Raw genomic sequence first — 22,935 nt, 5'->3', positions numbered from 1 at the left:
TTCATGGGAGGAGGTGCCCCTCGGGAAGGGCAGGGAAAGTCCCCTGGGGGCCTGAGGCAGAGCCCTGGCCTCCTTCCTGGGGCACGGGCCAGGGGTGATGGTCTCCACCCACCCTCTGCCCCCAGTTCCTTCCTGGTCTGCTGACACCTGCCCATCAGCTGCGTTCAGGAGAGTGCAGGACCCCAACACAACCCATGAGGACATCAGGCTGATGTCCACGGCCACCGTGGCCCTGATGCATGTTCCCACGCCCACACCTGTGCACCAGGGCGTGCCCCATCCTGGAGGAAAACAAAAGGGACTTCCCACATCTGGAAACTTGCCTGTGGGCTCACGGCTTCGGGCACTGTGACTCTCGGGCAGGTTTTAGGTGGAGGCCCAGGAGGTGGGGGACAATGAGCAGGTCAGGTTTCCCCAGTGTCTCCTAGGAAAGCACACTTACCGTGTCTGGCAAGTCCTGCCCTACTGTCCCTTCCGAAAGCTCGGTGACGGGAGATGATAATGAGGAGGAGGAGGATACCATTAGCTCTTTTATTTTTCCAGTTTCAGGGATCAATCCCAGGGTTCAACCCAGGGGTGCTTAACCACTGAGCCACACCCCAGACCTTTTTTTTTTTTTTTTTTCATGTTTCATCTTGAGACAGGGTCTCCCTGCATCCCTAGGGCCTCACTTAGTTGCTGAGGCTGGCCTTGAACTTGCGATCCTCCCACCTCAGCTGGGATTACAGGCGCCCCACCAGGCCTGGCTTTAGCTGACATTTTTCGGAGCACCCTGCTAGGGATCTGACCTGTGGCTCTCACAGAAGGGTCGGTAGTATTAACAGTCCTGTTTCCCAGGAGACTGCGGCTCAGAGAGCTTACGTGACTTTTCCAAGGACACCCAGCGAGCTAAGTAGCAGGGCTTAAGTAACAGGGCCGGAATTGGGATCCCGAGATGACCAACTGTGAGAGCCACGCGGGCCCCAGAAGCAGGTCTAGGAGCCAGATCATTTATCAGCCGAGGGAACGGAGGTGGGTGAATAGGAAGTGGTTGGGGACTTGGGGACAGCCTCAGGGAGCTCCCAGCAGGGGTCTCACCACATCAGCTCTTTGACCAACTGGAGAGACGCAGCGCCATCCTGGTCCTCAGTTGTGACCACAGCAGCTCAGCAAAGGGGACTCTGGCCAGGGTCCCCCAGCTGGGGAGGGGCAGAGCTGGGTCTGAGCCAGGGGCTACTGGCCCAATCCTGTGATGCCTCCCTCCTCTGGGGTCCCAGACCTCAGCCCAGCCCTGCACCCCTGGGGAACCTCCCTGGCTCTGGGCGGAGCATGCTCAGTGGTGGCCAGTGCCCTGACAGAGGATGGGTTGGCAGAGGGACAGAGGTGACAGTCTGCTAAGAGACTCGGGGCTGGCCGCACCTCCAGGGCTTCTCTGGGGAGGCCTCCTGCAACAACCAGGCCACCAAGCCCGTCTGTCCTCGGGCCTCGGTTTCCCCGTAAGTTCAGGAGTGGCTGGACTCAAGTGTCGCTAAGGCCCCTTGGCTCTGGCATCGTGGCCTCTGAGGCGGCCTGGAATGTCATCTGTTGCTGCATAACACATCGTCACCGACTCGGTGACTTAGCGCCCACAGATTCTGTCACTGCCTCTGCAGGCCAGAGGTTGCCGCCCAGCCTCCTCAGGGCCTTGCCAGGCTGAAAGCAAGGTGTGGGGGGGCTACGGTCCTTTTGGAGGCTCAGGGACCTCGGCCAGCTCACTCAGGTCATGGCAGAGTCCAGTTCCGTGGGGCTGTCCCCTCTGAGGAGCGCCGACTTGCTGGCTGTGGGCTGGTTGGCGGGAGTCACTCCCAGCCCAGGAGGCCCCACGGTTCCTCGCCATCCTTCTCCCTGTTTCTCACTCTCCACTCAACACAGCATCGTCGGCCCCCTCCATGGGGAGACCTAGAGCCTGACCCCTTTCCCTGCCCCGCAGCCTGGCTCCTCCATCTCCCGTAAGGACTGTCCTCCTTGGGACCTGCAGCCCTTCTCCACTTGCAACTGGGGACTAGTGACAAGCCTGATCCTGCCACCACCCCCACCCCCTCAGAACCCTCCCAAGTGTTCTCAGGGTACAAGCCCAGGTCCCCCCACCCCTGTCACCACCTCCATGCTGTTCCTCGGGGGGCCCAGCTCACTTCCCCTGCCTAGAACATTCTCCCTGTAGACATCCCCGCGTCCTTCCAGCCCCTACTGAAATGTCACCGCATTGGGGAAGCCGTCCCCACCTCCCATTTCAAAAGCAGGGTCCTGGGTCCGGTGAAGTTGAACTTGGCCAGGTGCAGCCCTCCCACTCCTCAGCGTTTACTCAGGAGAAGCGAAGCCCGTCCGCACAGGAGTCACGCAGGGAGGGACATTCACAGGCGCCTTCTCTGTAACAACCCAGGAGTTTCCCCACAGGCTGCGTGAACCAGGGGAACCAGGCGTCCACACCGCGGGCCACTCAGCCCTGGCCAGGACCGAGCTGCAGAAGGGGGCGGGGGCATTTACGGGAACTCCGGAAAAGACGGACCCCACAGCAGAGGGAAACGGCCATCTCCCAGGCGGGGAGGGTGGGCGTCGGGATGTCCTGGCCAGGAGTGTGAAGGAACTTCATGGAGCGGCAGAAACTGTCCCACCGCTTGTCCACGACAGGGAGACGCGGGGACACCCGACTATCAAACTCAATGAGCGGCAGCACCCGCCTGTATCCCAGCGGCCTGGGAGGCTGAGGCAGGAGGATCAGGAGTTGAGAACCAGCCTCAGCAACTTAGTGAGGCCCTAAGCAACTCAGCAAGACCCTGACCCTAAATAAAACCTAAAATAGGGCTGGGGACCGGCTCAGTGGTGAGTGCCCTGGTTCAATCCCTGGCACCAAAACAAAACCAGAAAAACAGCCTCACGGGACTCGGTGAGTGGAGAAGGCTGCGCAGGGCTGGTCCCCAGTCCAAGGGCAAAGCCCGGCCCCTGCCACCTCCCGCCCTTTTCTCCCGGGCACTTTCACCCTCCGTGGGTAGGTGGGTCCATCCGGGTCTCCTGGAATGCCAGCTCTGCAGGGCGGGAGGTTTGATCTCCTGCGTCCTCTGCGCCTTCAGGTCCTGAGGAGGACTGCGGAGGACTGCAGGTCCTCCAGCTCCGAGCGGCTGGACCCGGCGGCGTTCAGGGGCCCCTTCGCCCGCGTGGGGCTGCAAGACAAGCAGGACACACGCACGAGGGCCGGGGCGCTGGCCGCTCAGGCATCCGGACGCCTCCCCGCTGTCGCGCCCACCGCCAGCCCGGCCCAGCCCAGAGCCTGACGCACTGCCGGGCTTCCCCACAGGTCGGTGCGGTGCGGTGCGCGGAAACCGAAGCACCCCTGCGGGGGCGGAGCCACAAGGCCGAGCTGGGCGGAGCCCCGCGGTGGCCAGAGGTGGGGGGATGGGGCCGTGGGTCTCAGGTCTAGTGCTGATCTGCCTGGGTCAGTTTTCTTAGCTACTTTCTCTCACTTCGTTTTAATTTTATGTTTTCTACATAGTCATGTGCGTGAATTCAAAATTAAAAAGGTACAAAAGCTAAAAAGTAAGTAGTGCCCTGATCGCGGCCAGGTGGGTCCCAGTCCCTCTCCCCAGGGACGGCTGATGTGCAGGGTTCCCTGTGTGACTGACTCTCCAGGGGGATTTCGTGCCAGTCCTGGGACTTATAGACCCATGGTCCTGTTTCCAAACAGTAGACACCGCGGGTTGCTTCACACTTTGCTTTGCTGGCTGACCTGGGTACTCTGTGATCTGCTTGTTGAGTGAGCAGGGTGCATTTTTGACGGCTGCATAGGATTCCGTTGGGTGGCTGGGCCCCAGTGTATCTAACTATTTCCCATGGATGATCATTTCCAATCGTCTGCTATTACAAACAAGGGCATAATAAACAGCATTGTGTGCTCAACAATGAGAGAACAGCACCTAGTAGCCATGTTTGACAGCCTTGCTTCTCGAGACAACTTAGCAGCTCTGGTCTGGACAAGCCCATGCTCCTGGGTGGGGACAGTGGGCTGTGTTAGGGCCTCTCCATTTACCACTGTCCCACCCCCAGTTTGTCAAGAGGAATGTGAGACCCAGACAAAGAGAAGCACACCTGCCTGGGTCACAACAAATGCCACAGGGTCTCGAGCAGGGAGGGGCGAGAGTTCTGCCCTGCCTGGCTGTGACCTTGAACCAGAGCTTCCCCTTTCTGAGAGCAGCTGGAAGGGAGGCGAAGGGCACCCATTTCACCCCATTTCACAACAGCACCCACGGCCACGAGCCAGCTGGAGTTCCCAGCTCTGCACGGTGGGGGGAGGGTGGGTGTGGCTTGAGAGCCACTCATCAGCTGATTCAAAATGTTATTCTAAGTGTGGAATATGGGGAGCAGATGAAGTGTTCAAAACACCCATGCAATGTGTCCTGAGATTCTGGGATGGGAGATTTGTCCTTTGAGGAGCTGCTGGGGGTGGGGGGAGCGAGTGGATCTGAACCCCGGGACCTCCCTCCCGGTCTCCGTACCAGCAGAGCTCCCAGAGAGCCAGGCCCTGGCAGAAACAGAGGACATGGGCAGGGCCAGGTCCAATCTGGGCTCCGAGGTAACTGCACCCCATCCTAGCAATGTCCCCTCCGTGAGACAGCTGTCCTTCCGAGCCTCGGTGTCCCAACCACTAAAGGGGTGCCCTGTGGGGGCAAAATTCCACTCAGGTCCAGGCAAAGCTTTGCGAGCCAACGGAGAGGCTGCTGGGGGTGGGGATTAAGGGATCACCCCGTGCATCACACAGGGTTCGGCGTCCAGCAGGCCTGCTTGTCCCTAGAGCTGCCAGCTGTCAGGTGGCCCTGCTCCAGCCCAGCGCCAAGCTGGCAGGCTCCAATGACCCTGGCTGCAGGCAGATGCCACAGGGGGTGGGAGCGGAGCTGGGCTGTCTCCAAACCCCAGGAGCCAGGGGCAAGCCCGGCCCTTCCTCCCCTCAGGCCCTGTCCCCTCCACAGCCTGGGGTCTGCCTTTCCCACCCAAGAACCTTCCTGGGGACCTCAGTGCCTCACAGGTCAACTGGGGAAGCCGGGGAACAGAAAGGGAACAGGGTGTCTGGGTCACCCAGTGGGACTCAAGCCCAGACCCCAACCTCAGGAGCAGAGTTTTCCAGCAAGCCACTCACTGGTTCCTGCCACTCAGCAAATGTTGACAGAGCACCTACTTGTGATGCCAAGGGCTGGGGACACAGCCTAGAGCCAAGCAAAGTCCTGCCTGCTGAAGCTGCTTTCAGTGACACATACAGAGTCACATAACGTGGCCTCTGTTTAAGCCAGGAGATGATGTAAGCTACAAAGAAAAATAAACCAATGTAGGGAAGTGGATAGACTGTCCTGCTGAGGGCTCAGCTGTGGGGGTGGCAGTGAGTGGCCAGGGATGGCCTCTCTGAAGAAGAGACAGGGGAACAGAGACCAGAATGAAGGAGAGAGTGAGTTGTGTGGATATCAGGGAAGAATCAATACTGGCAAAGGAAACAGCAAGTGCAAAGGCCCCGCGGTAGGAATGTATCTGGTATGTTCCTGGAGCAGCAAGGGGAGAGGTGCTGCAGCAGAAGGATACAAGGGAAATTGGAGGAGTAACAGTACTTGAGATCATGAGGGCCTTGTCCAGCAGTTAGGCTGCTGGGTTTTAGTCCAGGCATCCTGTTAAGTTAGACCCTCACATTGTTCCAGGGCTCCCAGAGCTCTACATGACCTGGCCCTCGTGCTCCACCTTTGCTGTTCCTAGAATCTCCTATTCTCAGCACAGGGCCTTTGCACATGCCTGCATATGGAATCCTTTCCTGCTCCATCACTTCTTCTTGTGGTCAACCCCTGCTATCTTGCCCATCTCAGGCTCCCCAGATCGGCCTGGCCAGCTCAGCAATTCCTCCCTCAAGCATGGAACCTGAAGTTCTCAGCTCACCCCTGACACATGACCCATCAGGCCCCTCCAATGGTCCCTCCTCTGAGAAGCCGCTCCCTTCCTCCCCTGCTCCCCAGCCACCCACAGCCTCGTCACTCTCCCCCAGGCCTCTGTGAGCCCCTGGAGGGACGGGAGACCCAAACATACACACCACAACACAGCCCCGAGCCGCGTGGGCAGGGGGTGGTTGTAGCATGACTAAATGGTCCCCATTTTCTCTATGTGAATGGATATGGGCTCCCTAAGGGCCTGAGATTCCCAGACCGGCAGAGGGGTTCCCAGGTAAGTGGACAGACCGGGGGTGGATGAGGGGAGCAGGGGCCACAGTTTCAGCTCTTATCCCTCTTGGGGATGCACGTGGGTGTCTGGCTACCACAGTGCCCAGAACCCAGTGAACACAGTGGGTGCTCATAGATGCTGACCTTACAGAGCTTGCAAGAAGTTCTATTGATGGACTTGGCTCCAACCCTAAAGAGAAAAGGGGAAGCACTTGAAGAGTTTCAGGAAGGAGATCAGCTTCAGTAACTCAGCTGCTGTGTGGGAGGTAACTGTGGGGGAGAGTGTCAGACAACCCAAGCAAAGGGACAAGCAAAGCAGGTAGTGACCCAGGAAATGCCACCCAAATGTGTGGCATGGCTTAGCAGGAGAAACAGTATTTATAAAGTCATGATATAGATTACACTAAATGTTCACGTAACAAAAAAGTGTGATCAACGTAGAATGGGAGAGGGGGTGAGGGACCCTCAACCTCCCTTGATAGTAATACAAAAAGCGCTTACAGGCACATCCACTGCGCTCAGCACTCCGCACGGTGATCCTCCTGACAATCCTAGATGCTCTTATTATTCTCATTTCACCAATGAGAAAACTGAGGCCCGAGGAGGCCCGAGGTCCTATGGCCAGTAAGGGCAGATTCAGAGCCACACAGTCAAACGGCAGAAGCCACACTGAAGACATCAGACTGGAACATCGCTCAGCCTTGGTCTCCTGAAATGAACCAACAGCAAGACAAGCAGGTGACTTAAAATAGGGAGGAAAGGGCTGGGGCTGGGGCTCAGTGGTAAGCGCTCACCTGGCATGCATGAGGCACTGGGTTTGACCCTCAGCACCACATAAAAGGAACATAAAGACACTGTGTCCACCTAAAACTAAAAAAATAAATATTTTTTAAAAATCTGTATGGAGGAAAGTACCCGGAGGAATGGCTTCAAGAGCTGAAGGTGGTTGCCTTGGGGAAGTAGGGCTGGGAGAAAAGGATGGAGCCAGAGAATGTTTTTATTAGTGCTATTTATTTATTTGTTTGTTTGTTTTTATTTGCTTTTTGTGGGCCGGGGATTGAACCCAGGGGCACTTAATCACTGAGCCACATCCCCAGCACTTTTTATTTTTTTATTTTGAGACAGGGTCTAAGTTGCTCAGGGCCTTGCTAAACTTCTGAGGCTGGCCTTGAACTTGGGATCCTCCTGCCTCGGCCTCCTAAGTCACTGGGATTATCGGTGTGCACCACAGTGCCAGGCTCATGCTGTTGAGTTTATATAGATATATAGAGATGTCCGTGAAGCAGAGGCAGGAATTGGCAAGAGAAGGACACCAGGGAACTTCCCAAGGTGATGATGATGTTTCATATCCCGACTGGGGTTTGGGGTACAGCATGCACTTGTCTAAACTCAGCAAGCAATACATTGAAGAGCTGTGCATTTCGCTGTAAGTAAATTTTAACTCCAGGAAGAAAAAAAAAAAGGGAACAGGAGCCAATATTGAACTCTAGCTAACGATACCCATGCTCAAGTGCCTGGAGTGAAACCCACTGCTTGCAACTTTGAAAAGCTTTAAAAAAAGAAAAAGTGGTATTAATGGAAGGGCAGAAGGATGGCTAGATGGGTGGATTCTTGATAGAGAGGGACAGCAAAATGTTAACAATTGTGCACCAGCAGGTGGGTATGAGTAATTCTTTCAACTTTATGTTTGGATTTTTTCTTAATAAAATGCTGGGGGAGCTGGGCGTGGTGGTGGCCCACGCCTTTCATCCCAGCAGCTGGGGAGGCTGAGGCAGGAGGATCACAAATTCAAAGCCAGCCTCAGCAACTGTGAGGCACTAAGCAACTCGGTGAGACCTTATCTCTAAATAAAATACAAAATAGGGCTGGGGATGTGGCTCAGTGGTCGAGTGCCCCTGAGTCGAATCCCTGGTACCAAAAAAAAATAGAGAAGAAAGGAAGGAAGGCAGAAAATGGTGGGGGAAACATATGAGGGTATTATTTGAAAAATAATATTGCATTTTTCAAATCCTGGACAGGGCATTCTGTCTCAGGTCCAGATGGACCCACACACCTCTAGCCTTCCCTTCCCACATGTGTGCCTGTGGGTCACCACACTCTCTCCTGGTCCCTATCCTACCCTGAAACCCTGGCGTTCAAGGACCTCACCCTGTCTGCTGCCCAGGCCCAGGCTGTCAGGCAGGACAGGGGTGATCTCCCTGTCCTCCTGAATGCCTCAGTGGCACAAGCAGACCATGTCATCAACAATAGCTCCTGCAGCAAAGGCCACCCTTGGCCAAAAGACTCACTGAGGTCCAGTGGGGAGGGGCTTCCCCAGGCGCATCACCTCTAGGACACAAGAGAGCAGCCAGGTTTTTGCCTCTCAGTCCCATAGGGATATATATAATTAGCTGGTGGGAAATAGATCAGGGAGCAAATCTCGTCTCTGCCTAATTAGGGGCTAGGCAGCTGGGGCCAGGGGGCCCAGGGGAGTGCTGCCTTGGAGGCTGGGCAGCCCCCGAAGACCAGGCAGCAGCTGCTGGCCCTCACAGGCGTGAAAGCAGCGGCCCACCCTCCAACTGGAGCCGGAACAATAGAGGGGCTGTTTCTGCAGATCCCAAAGCTGGCAGAGGGCGGGAGGGGGAGCCCCCAACCTGCTCCCTCTGCAGGCCCCAGAAGCCTGGAGGAGGGGGTCCTCCCAGGGCCAGGCAGCACCTGTTACAGAAATCAAGGCTGATGACGCCTCTGCCCCTTCCCCCACACCCCCCCACACCCCCCCACACCCCCCCCCCCCCCCCGCTCTCTGGCCAACAGATTGATCCCCTCTCGCTCATCCCACGAGCAGTCCTGTTCCCGGGGAGAAGACCCCGAATACACCCACTTTATGGTACAGGATGCGCCTGCCACGCCTGCCACACCTGTTCCCGCTCGGCTGTTCTGTGCCCTCTGGGCACCTGGGAGGGGCTCAGTAATAACAAGAAGGACACTCTGCCCGGATGGGGAAGGGAGGGGAGGAGTGTACTGGAGAATCAGGGACCCAGGATGCCACCGTGACCATGGCATGCCCGGGAAGTCCTGCAGGCCCGCTCTGTGACAGCCCACAAGTCATCACCCTTCCCTGAGTTCAACCTCCTGCTCTGAGGTGATACATCCGCTCTCCAAAGGTCACCCTGAGAATTCAGTGAGAGGATGAGCCCAGCACCTGACACTCTCAGGAGCCAGGGGCCCCCACCAGTCTGCGCCTCAGTCCTTCGTATGTGACAGGCAGCAAGCCCACCGCCTTCTGGGGTAGCGAGGGGCGAGGACCAGCAGGTCAGCAGGGCTCCTGATGGGCTGGTCTCTCACTCCTCAAGGGGAGCCACCTTTATGGCCTGGGTCTCACTGGTCCCATCTCTCTTTTTGCATGGGGATCCAGGGGCCCAGTTCCTGCACTGTCCACCTTGTGGGGCACCTGTGGCAGGTCACAGTCCTCCTCATGCCTCAGTCCCCACTCTCGTGAGCTCAAACTCCATCATCTTCTATTACCCGATCACCCCTTCTTTCCCAAACCACGCAGCACGACCCAGGTAACAGGGGCCGGGTTGTGGCCAGGGCGGACAGACAGCTGGGCTGATCTGGATATCTGTCAACAGCCCAGCGGAAATCTCCTCTTTATGCTTAAAATAAAACCTACATCAAACCTGTCACCAGAGCCCCCATTAGCGCTTCCTGTTCCTGAGTGCAGCAGCCCAGGCAGCTTGTGCAGGAGGAAACACTGCCCAGCCCCCGACTCCCACCCTGGGGCAGGCTGGCCCCCCCAGGATGTCGCGCTCCGTGTGCCTGGCCCTAGCCAGTCCACCAGGCAAGAGTGGTTTCCTGGCAGGTAGCTAACCTGAAAGGAGACTAGGAGGGGCTGGGACCTCACAGCCCAGGGCCGGCTCCTCCCGCCCGGCCCCCAAGTATTAGGATACAGCATGAAGGGCCCAGAATACAAGAATACAACACAGTCCCAACTAGGGTCTGTCCCCCCGGCTCCCCCTCTGAGGCCCAGGAGGAGGACTGGTATATCCAGGATCACCCAGAGTTAGAGGTAAGGCCACCCATGCTATACTGTCCACCTCAAGTACCTCCTCCTCCAAGTACTCCAACTTCCCATCACACTCTGTGGCCCATGTGACCCTGAATCCAGTGCTTTCCCTCTCTGAGAGTCCTGCCCCCTTGGGAACTCGGCAGGGTGGGGATGGGGGGACATTCAAGGCTGCCAGACTTCTACCACCGGCCCACTTCCTGGTACAGGGGAAGGCTGTGGTCCTGTCCCAGCTCTGTCCCCTCTCATTGGCTGGATCTGTCTCCTCCTCTATGAATAAGGCGTTCTGAGGACCCTCCCTGGGGCAAGCTCAAGCCAGCCACTGACCTCCTCTACTCCGAAGCTTCCTCCGTCTTCCCCCTGTGAACACAGAAGAGTCTGAAGGCCCAGCCTCAAGAAACAAGCATTTATTAACCAAAGGGAGGGAAGTCAGAGCAGTGCAGACCCCAACCGGCCCCTGCAGCCTACCCACCTCAGCCAGCTGCCAAGGAGCAGGAAGAGCAGCAGATAGGCCCCTTCCTCCCGGCCACCCCCCACCCCAGGGTGAGTTCCCAGGAAGCCAGGGCCCACTGGGTAAGGAAGAGGAAGTCAACAAGGGACAGAAGACAAGGAAGGAAGGAGGAAACAGAGTCACTGGGTAGACAGGCTTGGCACATCCCTCGGTCCCCCACTCCTAATGGGGAGGGCTAAATGGCCAGATGCCAGCCCCAGCACAGGAACCAAGCAAGGGTTTTGCCCATGTCAGAACCCTTGTATGAAGGGAGGAGGGTCCAAGGCCAAAAGCAACCCTCTCCAGGATCAGTCCTTGCCAGAGGATCCTGGTCTAGGTGGAAGCTTCTGCCTCTACACCAAGTTCAAACAAGGAAGCTGCCTCTGGTCTGTCCAGAGACCCAGGTAACAGATGCAGGAGAGGTCAAGGGCCAAGAGCCTCTCCAAGATCTGTCCTGTGGTGAATTTCAAGTCTTAGAGGGCTAGCCCTCGGCTGCTGGGCTCTCCCGTGCCTGCCGCAACCCATAGAGCCACTTGATCACGCGGGCATTGCGTTCTACCACTGACACGCCATAGGGGACCCGCTCCTGGGTCCGCTCCTCCACAGTGGCAGAGCTGCGGTGGGAACAGCCCCCCTCAGAGCTGCCCGGCCCAGCACTGGGCCCCGCCAGGGACACGATGTCCGAGCTGGCCCGTGCCAGATGGGCCACCCCCAACCCCCGCGCCTCCTCTGGATCCAGACCACAGAAGTTAAAAAAGCGCTCAAGGTCGGCAGCTGCCCTGGAGAAGCGCTCACTCAAGTCCGACTTGGAGCGTTGCAAACCCGGTGGCCGGCCTGGGCTGGAGGCGGCGGTGGTGCCAGGTGATGGGCAAGGCCGGGCAGGTGAGGCAGGCAGCGGGCGAACATCCACTCGGCGGACCGCAGCTGTGCTGGGTGGTGGGCGCGGAGGTGTGGCTGGGGGGTGCTGGAAGGTTCCCTCTGCCCGTCCGGGGGTACGGCTGGCCTCGGCAGGTAACACAGGACTGTCACACAAATTGATGAGACTGCTAAGGATGTCCAGGTCCAGCTGGGGCCGGCGACCAGGGCCGGGCAGGGCGCGGCGGCTAGGCGTGAGCACCGTGCGGCGAGTCCCGGGGCTGAAGAGCGGCTGTTTGGACAGCAAAGGCTGCACCGGTTCCTGGCGGGTGTTCGCTACGTGCAGGCTCTTGACGTACTTGGCCTTGTCGGCCTCCAGGCGCTCCACGGCACTGGGTTTCCGCGCTCCGCCGTCCGCTGGCCTCCGCAGGAGGTAGCCGGGAACCTTGGTCCGCAGGCGAAAAGGTAAGGAGGGGGCGGCGGCGGCCGCGGGGCTCAGCGTGTCCACCGGCATGGCCACTACATCCCCCGAAGGCACGCGTTGGGGCGGACCAGAGAAAGGGGAGACAGGGATCCCGGCACAGAGTTGGCAGCTGGACGCCGGCAATGGCTGGGGGAAGGAAAGAGAAGGGCCAGAGCTCGCTCAGACAAAGGCTCACCCCCCGGCTGCGCGAGGATGAGACGCCCGTCTTATTATAAACTGAAGGCCACGCCCCGCCCCGCCGGGAGCCAATCATCAGGCTGCGAGCAACAGCTGAAGGCCCATGGCCCCACCCATATCACCTCCCTCCGGCAGGGCCGCATCAGCCCTCGCAGAGAGAGAAAAGGTGTTAAGACAGACAGGGCCAGGCCCACCTTCAAGGGAGCAAAGCAGACTCCAGGCTCTGTGACAGGCACCAGCAGGCAGAACCTCAGCGTCCTGTCAATGGTCCCATTTTGTGGATGGGGAAACTGAAGTTCAGGGAGGCACCCAACTTGCTTAAGCTAATCCAGGCTCTGCCTTGCCTCAAAGCAGGGAGGTGCTGGTGACAAGGGTGTTGAGATTAAGTGACCAAGAGAAAGGGCTCTAGTCCCTCTGCACCTGGATGCCCACAGGAGCCTGGTACCACCTCCACCCCTCACCCTCCCGGGCAGGAAGCTGCTCTGTGCTCATTCACTTGCCTAGACACGCCATGCCCCAGGCATGGGAGCTGAGCTGTAGGGGAGGAGCAGAAAATCCCCACCCCTACCCCAGAGGAGTTCAGAACCAGTCAGCCTCCAGTGTGGGACTCCGGCTGATATGATCCTGTCAACCCTGAGTAATGCTGCTCCAAGGTCACACAGCCCTGTACAGGGGACCCAGCAGGTGCTGGAAGGGCAGGCACTCTCAGGCTAGAGGACCCACACCTGAGTGCACAGGTATCCACACGGCCACTCGTACATACATGACGGCCTCATGTCCCAGGGATAAGCTAGCCCTGTCCCCGTTTCCAAGTAAGACCCAGGGCCCAAGGTTCACCACTTTCCCCTGTCCTTCCAGGGCCCTTGGAGATGGAGCAGAAGAAAACCCACCTACCAAGTCCCAAAACTTTTCATCTGCAAAACACAGGGTAGGCATTTAGTCTAAGTCCCCAAAGGGATCTGCAGTTCAGGCCATCTAGACCCTGTCCAATTAAGTAGCCACTAGCCCCATGGGTCTATTCAACCTTTACCAAAAATTCAAATTACATAAAAACTTAAATTCAACTCCTGAATCACAATAGCATCATTTCAAGTTCTCAAGAGCTGCGTGGCCAGTGGTCCCTGCACCGGGAGGCTCACCTTCAGGTAAGGCTCGAAGCCCATGTGAGTATTCATTGAATCAAAAGGTACACAGGAGCCAGGTGTGAACGCTGACGGAGATGAAGCACAGAGGGACACCCCAAGCCCTCGGCAGGCACACAAGGCACAAGTGCACGCAAAGTCTACTTTCTTAACTCTGCATCTCCAGTAATACTGAATTTTAAAACACCGCCCATTCTGGACACACAAAACATGGCTGCAAACATATCTGCTCCCCCTCACCCCAGTCTCCAGCTTGAGACCTCAGCAGCACTGTTGGAGTACAACCTCCCGGGCTGGCCCCACAGCCAGCGCTGCCCCGGAGGGAGAAGGGATGGGCAGGTGGGAAGGGAAGGCCAGCCCCACTCAGTACGGAACCCCAGGAAGGTCTGAGGGAGGAGCGGCCCTCCCAGCTGTGTTGAGGTGGCCAGACTCTGCCCCGCCCCCCCACTCCCCATCGGCTGCTGCCACCCAAACCAGTCAAACCCGTTGGTGGCAGAGGCGGATCCCTCCCAAGCACCAACTGGGAAGTGGGGAGGAAGGAGGTCAGATGAACAGGGCCAGGTCAGAAGCCCCTCTGGAGCTCCGCTCTGTCACCCACTTCCTCTGACCGAACCTGCTGACCCCAGGGTCCCCTCCAGCTGAGCAAGTCACCAAGCCCAGCTTTGGAGCACTGGTCCAGGGCCGGTGCTCACCCACCCACCTAGGTGCTTGCCCTGAGATGGCTTCGGGCAAGACACCAGGCTCTCAACACACCAGGTTTCCTTATCTGTGAACTGCAGCTAAAAATAGACCTCCCTGGGGAGTCAGGTCGCTCTAAGCAAGAAGAGATGACAGGTCAAGAATGTCTGCAGCACCTGGGGAAAGGGTGACCCTCCACTCACTGTCCTGTGTTATGACTCTGAACATCAGACACCAGCCCCTCAGAAGCCTGCTCCACAAGGGCGTCTAAGCCCCCGTCATGAACAGAGGCGCACAAAACAGAGGTTAATCAGTGGGCAGACCTGCACAGTCCCATGTCACGGTGACCCCTGTGAGGAGAAGCCTTGGCCCCAATCACCAGGTGGAACTATGTCCTCTCTATGGCCTCCTCCCACCGCCCAAGGCCCCACCCGTGGATTTTTCAAATGCTGCCCACATAACCCAACAAACCCTTCTCCTCCCTGGGCCTCCCAGGCCACCTGGCCCACCCTCCCCAGCCCCTTCTCCTTCCCCAGCCTGCATTATCCTCGGGAGGCCATGGAATGGGTGGGGAAACCGGGGTTCCAGGTTTGGCAGCTGCTCCCCCTCACTTCTGAGAAATCCTCTAGCAATGAAGTCCTCTAGAGAAGCGGCATGCTGTGTGACACCCAATACCGGCTGCCCTCTCTGAACCTGGGTTGACCTTTATCTCAAATGAGGGGACTGACAACACGAGTCCTGCGACCCCGTTAAGTCTGAAGGGGAGCACCTGCCCTCGAGGTCCCTGCCACTGGGGGAGGGAAGAGCACGGGGGTTGCCCCCACCAGGGCCAGAGGACCCTCTCCCACCCCCGCCAGCACCTACCTGGCTGCGCGGTATTGCTGCCCGTTGCTGCGCTCCTCGCCGGCCCACCTGGTGCTCAGGTTACCCGCCTTTGCGCAACTTCCGGTGGCTGTGGGCAGGTGAACCCGCCAGCCCGGGTATTACCCAAAAGGGGGAAGTAAGCCAGGCAGGGGCTGGAGCCAAGCCCCAGCGCACTGACAGCTGGCTGGGTGCCAGGACGGCAGGGGGCTCCTCCTCGGGACAGCCCACAGCACATGGGGCGACATTCAAGCCCCTTTGACGCTGTCAGGAAGCACCGAGGTTAGGGGTGGCAAACCGCGCCCCTCCCTCAGTCTCAGCCACCCTGAGTCCTTTCCCCGTGCAGGGCTGCGAAAGTGGCTTTCCTGGGTTAATTAACCCACTTGACTCTCCCTCCCGGACCGGACGCAATGAGGTCAGCTCCACTGTTATCCCCAGTGGACGCAGGAATGGAAAACTGAGGCTGGGAGGGGCCCAGCCTCCACCCAGTCCCCCAGGCCGACCAACCTGGGCACTTCCCCCCAGATCAACTCCTTCTCCCTGGCAGCTCTGGGGGTTGCTGCCCCCTCTAGTCTATGAAGGAGGAGACTCGGACATTGAGGGACAGGCCAGTGTGAGCTCCAAGGGCCAGGGCATGCCCACAGCGACTTTGTCAAAACAGGAGACATGGGCAGAGCCATAATAGTGACCGTACTGGAGTTCAAGACCAGGCACTTCAGTTACTCAAACCCCCAGGCCTCCGGGAGGCAGGCACTCTGTGACCCTATTTCCCAGAAGAGGCTGGGGCACTGAGAGGGCGATGGCTGTGTCCCCTCAGCCACCCTGAGCCCCCTGTGCCACCCAGGTGGGTGCTAGATTAGGCTGTTTTCCACTGGGATCCCGAGGCCCAGGGAAAGAGGTGTCTGCAGGCCTCAGAGGGAGGAAGGCCAGAGGAGTCGGGTCCATTTCTGTGTCTGGGTGAGGCTGGGCCAGAACTAAGTGGGGGCACTAGGAGGCAGGAAGTCAGCTTTGCTCTAGTCCTCAATTTTAGGGGACTGGATGTAAGACCATTGCCCCCAACAGTGGCGCACAGGCTCCCTGCTTGGTCCTACACTGAGGCAGCAGTAGGTGACAGGGAGAGGAACCTCCTGAGGCACTGGTAGGACACAGAGCAACAGACGATTCCCACAACACAGGGAAGAGCCAGCCTCCTCCCCGCGGCCCCTGCTCCAGGCACTGTTCTAGACTCCAACACATGGTCACTTACCTCATTCTGACACCCACTCACACTCATTCTCACTCTTCTGAGGCAGGTACTACCATTATGCCTGTTTTGCAGATAAGAAAACTGAGGCACAGAGAAGTGAGGCCACCTGTTCAAGGTCACACAGCAGGCAAACAGCAGAACCAGGATTTGAGCCCAGGCTTGGGTTGGGGGGTCCGGGGGAGGAAGAAGAGTTTGCAACCTTGGGCTTTGACCACTCATCAGATGTATCCCCCAAGGAACCTCTAAAGAATCCACAGCCTCTTTGTCTGGGTCCCAGAAGGATGGCCACCTTCAGAAGTATACCCAGGCTATAGTTCTAGGCCTCAATTTCCTTAGTTGTAAAATGGGGAAAATAATGGCAATGTTTTCCCAACAAGCCAGACCTCATCACTGCTGGGCTGAAACCTTTCTGTGGTCAAGGAGTGGAGCTCTCCAGCCCCCCAGGACCGAGAACTTGCTTACCACTCCCACCTTATCGCCAGCCTCTTTCCCACTCCAGCCACAGAGCCCGCCCTGCTGGCCCTGAAGGTGCCGAGTTCTTTCCTGCCTCAGGGCCTTTGCACCACTTGCTCCCTGCCTGCAATCTCTCACTCTATTGCCTCAGATCTCACTTCAAATGCCAGCTTCTCAGAGAGGCCTCTATGCCCACCCCAAGCAGCTTCCACCAGTGCACTCACCCCTTTTCTTCCCTTCCAAGCATTCACACACCCAGTCACTTTAGATGTTCATTTATGTGTCGCTCCCACTGGGCTCCGCCACACCCTTCCATATTTTCTCCCTCTGGAGACCAAACACAAGAGGAAACAGAGTGATGTTCAGCCAAGGGGCTGAACTGGGAGCTGGGCCACCATCTAGATGAGCACATTAAATGCACACAGCTTCTCTGCTTGTCAGTCGCACCTCAGTTAAAAATGAAGACGGGAATAAACCAAAAGGCGGTCAGGAATGACACGGAAGTGCTCTTGTGACTTCGGTGCACCCTGTCAGGAGCGTCTGACAGCAGTTTGTCCTCAGCGATGACTGATTAACTGGGCGAGGAAATGCCTGCCAAGTTTCCCCTGCAACATTTTTATATTTATAAAGTTTCCCTTTATAATTTATAAATATAAACATATTTATAAAGTTTCCCTTTATAATTAATAATTACCTGTGGGAGGGAACAAAGCGACCAGGCCCCTCGCCACCAGCCCCTCCCACCCCACCTTGCGGCTGGCCTTCCCAGACCTGCCCCCCTGGCCCAGGTCTCCTCCACTGCTGGGGGACCCTGGCCACTGCTGGTCAAGCCCCGTTCTTCCTCCACAGACACCAACCCAACCAAAACCCTCTGCTGCGGGCAGCGCCCCACCCGCCCAGCCCTGTCCCCTCTGTCGGGTGCTGCAGGGACTCCAGAACCAACCTGCTCGGGCTCCAGTCCGAGCCCATCAGCAACTAGCTGAGACCTCAGTAAATTCCTCGCCGTCCCACACCTAAGTTTCCCCATGGTCACCCAGGGTCCAACAGTGACTCCCACCCAACACGAGGCCTGTGTGTGGCAACTGCCACCAGGGTGTGAGCTGTGCTCAATGTCCGATCCCGCAGGTCTCCAGGGCTCAGCTCCTGGGCGAGGCCTCCATCAGCCCAGAACTGCAAGCACAGCTGCAGAGACAGCAAGTCAAAGAGCAGCACGAGAACAGTAGGACCGGGGAGTGCTGTGACCAGACACCCTCCACAGACACACAAGCAGCCAGGAGTACAAGACAAGATGCTCAAAGCACCTATCACTAGGCAAATGCAAATCAAAGCCAGGAGACACCACCTTACAGCCATTAGGACAGTCATTATCCAAAAATATACCAACAGAAAACAGCAAGGGTTGATGAGGACCTGGAGAAATTAGACCCTTGCGCACTGGTGTTGGGGATCTAAAATGGTACAGTGCTGGGAAAACCAGTATGCAGTTCCTCAAAAAAAAAAAAAAAAAAAAAAAAAAAAAAACAACAGTATGCGCAATGTCGCGCTCTGTAATCCCAGCTGCTTGGGAAGCCAAGGCAGGAGGACTGAGTTCAAAGCCAACCTCAGCAAGGCCCTAAGTAACTTAGGGAGACCCTGTCTCTAAATAAAATATAAAAAGAGCTGAGGATGTGGGTCATTGGCCAAGCACCCCTGGGTTCAATCCCCAGTACCAAAAAGAAAAAAAAATTAAACAGAAAATTGCCATAGTATCATCCCTCAATTCTGCTTCTGAGTGTATACCCCAAAAAATCAAAACAGAGACTTAAAGGAGTATCTGTACACCCTCGCCCATAGCATCATTATTACATCACTAAAAGGTGGAAGAGGCTCCAGTGGCCCAGGAGGCTGAGACAGGAGGATCATAAGTTCAAAGCCAGCCTCAGTAACGGTGAAGTGCTAAGCAGCTCAGTGAGACCCTGTCTCTAAATAAAATACAAAATAGGGCTGGGAGCTTCTTCTCCACAAAAGAAACAATCAATGAGGTGAAGAGACAGCCTACATTTTGGGACCAAATTTTTGTCACACGCATGTCAGATAGAGCACCAATCTCCAGGATATATAAAGAACGAAAAAACTTAACACTAAAACAAACAAACAAACAAACAAAAACCCCACCCAATCAATAAATGGGCTAAGGAGCTGAACAGACAATTCTCAGAAAAAGATATACATTCAATCAACAAATATATGAGAAAATGTTCAACATTTCTAGTAATTCAGAATGGCAGCCATCAAGAGTACAGACAACAATAAGTGTTGGTGAGGATGTGGGGGAAAGGCACACTCATACACTGCTGGTGGGACTGCAAATTGGCTTTGGAAAGCAGTGTGGAGATTCCTTGGAAAACTTGGAATGGAAGCACCATGTGACCCAGCTATCCCATTCCTCAATCTATACCGAAGGACTTAAAATCAGCACACGATAGTGATGCAGCCACATCAATGTTCATAGCAGCTCAATAGCTAAACTGTGGAACCAACCTCGATGCCCTTCAGTAGATGAATGGATAAAGAAACTGCAGTATATATACCCACAATGGAATATTATTCTGCATTAAAATGGAATAAAAATGGCATTTGCAGAAGAATGGGTGGAGTTGGAGAATACCATGCTAAGCGAAGTAAGCCAATCCCAAAAAACCAAAGGCTGAATGTTCTCCCTGATAAGTGAATGTTGATCCATAATGGGGGGAGAGCGTGTGGAGAAACTTTGATTGGGCAAAGGTGAGGGAGGAGTGAAGAGGGAATATTCGGGCAGGAAAGATGGTGGAATGAGAGGGACATCATTACCCTAGGTACATATGGTATGATGTTACATCGTGTACAACCACAGAAATGAAAAGCTGTGCTGCAATTGTGTACAATGAATCAAAATGCATTCTGCTGCATACATATCTAATTTTAATTAATTAATTAATAATTTTTTAAAACTAGGAAAATAAGGCTGGGGATGTGGATTAGTGGTTTAGTGCTCCTGAGTTCAATCCCCAGTACCCACACAAAAAAAAAAGGTGGAAGAGACCCAAGTGTCCATCAATGAATGAAGGAATGGATAAGCAAAACGTGGTGATATATATATATTAAAAATGGAGAAAATCAGGGCTGGGGCTGGGGCTCAGTGGTAGAGCACTCGCACATAAGGCATTGGGTTCAATCCTTAGCACCACATAAAAATAAAATAAAGGTGTTATGTCCATCTATTATTAAAAATATATATATTTTTTAAATGTAGGAAATGGGAAGTCAGTGTTTATTGGGCATGGAGTTTCAGTTTGGGAAAAGTTCTGGTGGTGGAAGGTGTTGATACTTTCAACAAAATGTGAATGTACCTAATGTCACTGAACTGCACACTTAAAAAGCAGTTAAGGTGGTCAATTTTATATACAAGCAAATGGGAGAGCAAAAGTCTGCAATCTGGAACTCCACAGGCTTCCTAGATTCGAATTCCACTTCTAGGTGACCTTGTGCAAGTTTTAAACCCCTCTCGCACTGTCCCTCTGCAAGACAGAAATGGTATCAGCAGCGACTCCACAAGGAGACGAGGGAATGAAATGTGTTCATACTTGTAGAGTCCTGAGTACACAGTAAGTGCTCAGGAGGTATTAGTGATTTTCACCCTTCTTTCAAGGCTGGGAGGTGTGGCTTCTGATGTTTGTCATTTTTATGACACTCTACACCCTCCCCTCCCCCTTCCCTCCACCTGCTTCTCTCCTTCTGGCCCAGACTGGGTAGAGACAGGGAGGCCCTTGCCTGCCCCAGAGGAGGATCAGGAAGGCTCCAGGCAATGGACAGGGGCCAGCCAGTGGGGCAGCCCAGTTCCATTTCAGCCCAGCTGTCCAGGTCAGAGACACCCGCTGGGCATCCTCCAGGGCCATGCCAGGTCCCAGGCTATTTCTGGAGTCTTCCTGACGCTCCTGTCCTGGCCTGCCCAGCAGTCAGCCATGCCCAGAGCAACCCTGCACAAACCTCAGGAAGGGAGAGATGAGCAGGCTGTGGGAGGGGTGTGAGTGTGGAAGCCTCGGGCACTGAGCTCCTGCCTGGGCCACCCATGGGCCCACCTCCACAACTCAATATTCTGGGCCTCAGTTTGCACCTGAAGTTGCAAAATGGGAAAGGAGCCTTGAACGGGGTCTGGATGAGGGAGAAATCACAGGCTAGACCTTGGGGAGGGACCTGGCACACAGGAGGGAAGGTGGGGGTGAGACAGAGCCAGAGCCAAGCCCACTTCCTGTCCTAGAGTGCCCTCTGCCTAGGCCTGACCTCATCATCATGGTGTTTTATCTCAGCCCAGAGATGTGAAGAAACTTGCCAGTCACATAGCAAGTCAGTGACAGATCATAGACAGGGCAGTGATCTCATAATTTTATTTATACTTAGAATCACTAAATATAAATATTTAATGATTTTTTTTTCAATGCACATGTTTCAAAACTCAAAAACTTTAAAGGGAATAAAGTTTTAAAAAGCCAAACAATCAACTCCCTCCCACCTCTGTCCCCAGCCCTCCTCCTCACGGGCACCACTGGGACAGACAGTTGTGTACCCTTCCAGAGAAACCTGAGGCACACGCAAGCGAGTAGGGACATACATTCTTTCCCTTCTTCTAGACATACAGTATCACGCTGTGCATATTGTTTTCACTTGCTCTTTGACTCAGTATATATGTTGTTCTTGATGCCACATCAGTACATAAACAGCGTCCAATTATTTCCCATCAGCCCCTGTGCCACACAGCTTAGCATCCATCTGTCCTGTGCATCTGTTACAAACCACACTGCAGGTACAGCATTACTGCACCTATAGCTTTGTCTAGAAGTGGGACAGCTGAATCAGGGGATGCACTTATAACTGTGACAGAGATGGGGGAAGGGCTGCGCTCCACGGAGGCTGTCTGACTTGACCTCCCACCAGCAGAACACACAACAAATGGTCAGCAGATGCCAGTTAATCAAGTTACCTTGATTACCAAGGTTTGGGGCTCCCTAGATTTTGTGCTAACTTGCCTCATCCTGCCCCTGCCCTGCATCACATTCCAGTGGCTAATAGACAAAGTATATAGGGCATAAGGTGGAGCAGATATTACTGAGAAAAGCAAAGCGTGCCAAGAGGCCAGATCCTATGAAGTCAACAGGCATTTGTTGAAAGAATGAATGAATGTGGCTTGTTTTCTTCCTGAGTGTCCAAGTTCCTCTCCCCAAAGCCAGGAGGAGTGTACAGAGGAGAGAATAAGAATTCCCTTCGGGAGAGATGCAGGACATTCAAATCCTATTAGTCCATGGGTCAAAGCCTCAAAGATGAAAGCAAGACAGACTGAGAGCCAACCCCTGCGTGGCCAAGTCTGTGATAGCCCCCACCTACAAAAGGAGACCTACAATAGTAACCTGCAGGGAGGGGCATACCCAGGAGGCTGAGCAGAGTCAAACCTAAATTAGATGCTCCACCCTGGGAGGGTCCAAGCCTCGATCCCCACTCCAAAGTCTCTGATGACCAGTGGCTCTGGTTTAGAGACTGCCCCAACCCGCCTTCCACCAACCCGGGGCAGACACCCAAGAGGCCAGCAGCGACTTGCAGAGCCTTGGAATCTGCTGCCCACCCACCCGGAATCTAGCCCAGAAACGTCAGCCTCGTCTGATCCCCAAAGAGGGGCCCTCTAGGGGCAAGGGTCTCAAATGAACCCTGAGTTGGGACCCTCTAGGGGCAAGGGTCTCAAATGAACCCCGAGTCCAGCCGCTGGGGAAGGAAAACGGGTGTCAGAAGGGGTATCCCAAGGACGGTACGGGGTGGGGCCGGGGCATGGAGGATCCAGCCAGGGTTCCAGGAGACGCGCCCCTGTCCTCAGGAGCTCAGAAAGTGGCCACCACTTGTCATAGGGTCTCTCCACACCAGTGGCTGTGAGGTGACGCGGAAGGACGGGGACTCCCGGTGGCTCCTCAGGGCCTAGGACTCTGCCTCAGCCTCGGCGTCCCCACTGTAACTCAGGACGCGGGGGCTGCGCGGGGACCACGCACCCGGCAGGCGCTCGGTGAAGGGCCTCGGACCCGGGCTCGCACCCGCGGCACCGCGCGCTCACCTGGAGCCCGCGCTAGGCGTGTCCGGCTCCTCCGTCGCGGGCACTGGAGAGGCTGACAGCTCGGACCTGGCGAGAGGCGGAGGCCCCAGCGCCGCGTGGGACCCAGCGGCTTCCTCTGGGAAGCCCTCCGCCCCCGACGGAGCAGGTGGCCCCGGCTGCCCGACGGCCCCGCCCGAGCGGAGGAAGGGGAAGTGA

General features: G+C 55.9%; 1 protein-coding gene across 1 annotated transcript; it reads right to left on the bottom strand.

Annotated features, from left to right (window-relative positions):
* Positions 1 to 10,638: 10,638 nt before the first annotated feature.
* FAM110A (family with sequence similarity 110 member A) lies at positions 10,639 to 22,935 on the bottom strand. The gene is made up of 2 exons (XM_081290829.1): positions 22,741 to 22,935; positions 10,639 to 12,200 (listed from the first exon to the last, which is right to left on the bottom strand). The coding sequence occupies exon 2, from the start codon at positions 12,102 to 12,104 to the stop codon at positions 11,217 to 11,219; it is 888 nt and encodes a 295-aa protein (XP_081146955.1). The 5' UTR covers positions 12,105 to 12,200; positions 22,741 to 22,935; the 3' UTR covers positions 10,639 to 11,216.

Source organism: Spermophilus citellus, assembly GCF_964194105.1.
Source record: "Spermophilus citellus genome assembly, chromosome: 4".
Classification (NCBI taxonomy): Eukaryota; Metazoa; Chordata; class Mammalia; order Rodentia; family Sciuridae; genus Spermophilus; species Spermophilus citellus.
Note: the sequence above shows the minus strand (reverse complement) of the source record. Positions and strands in the feature narration are given on the sequence as shown.

Excerpts from the sequence above, each read along its gene's own strand:
- FAM110A (XM_081290829.1), bottom strand. The coding sequence starts at position 12,104 with ATGCCGGTGGACACGCTGAGCCCCGCGGCCGCCGCCGCCCCCTCCTTA.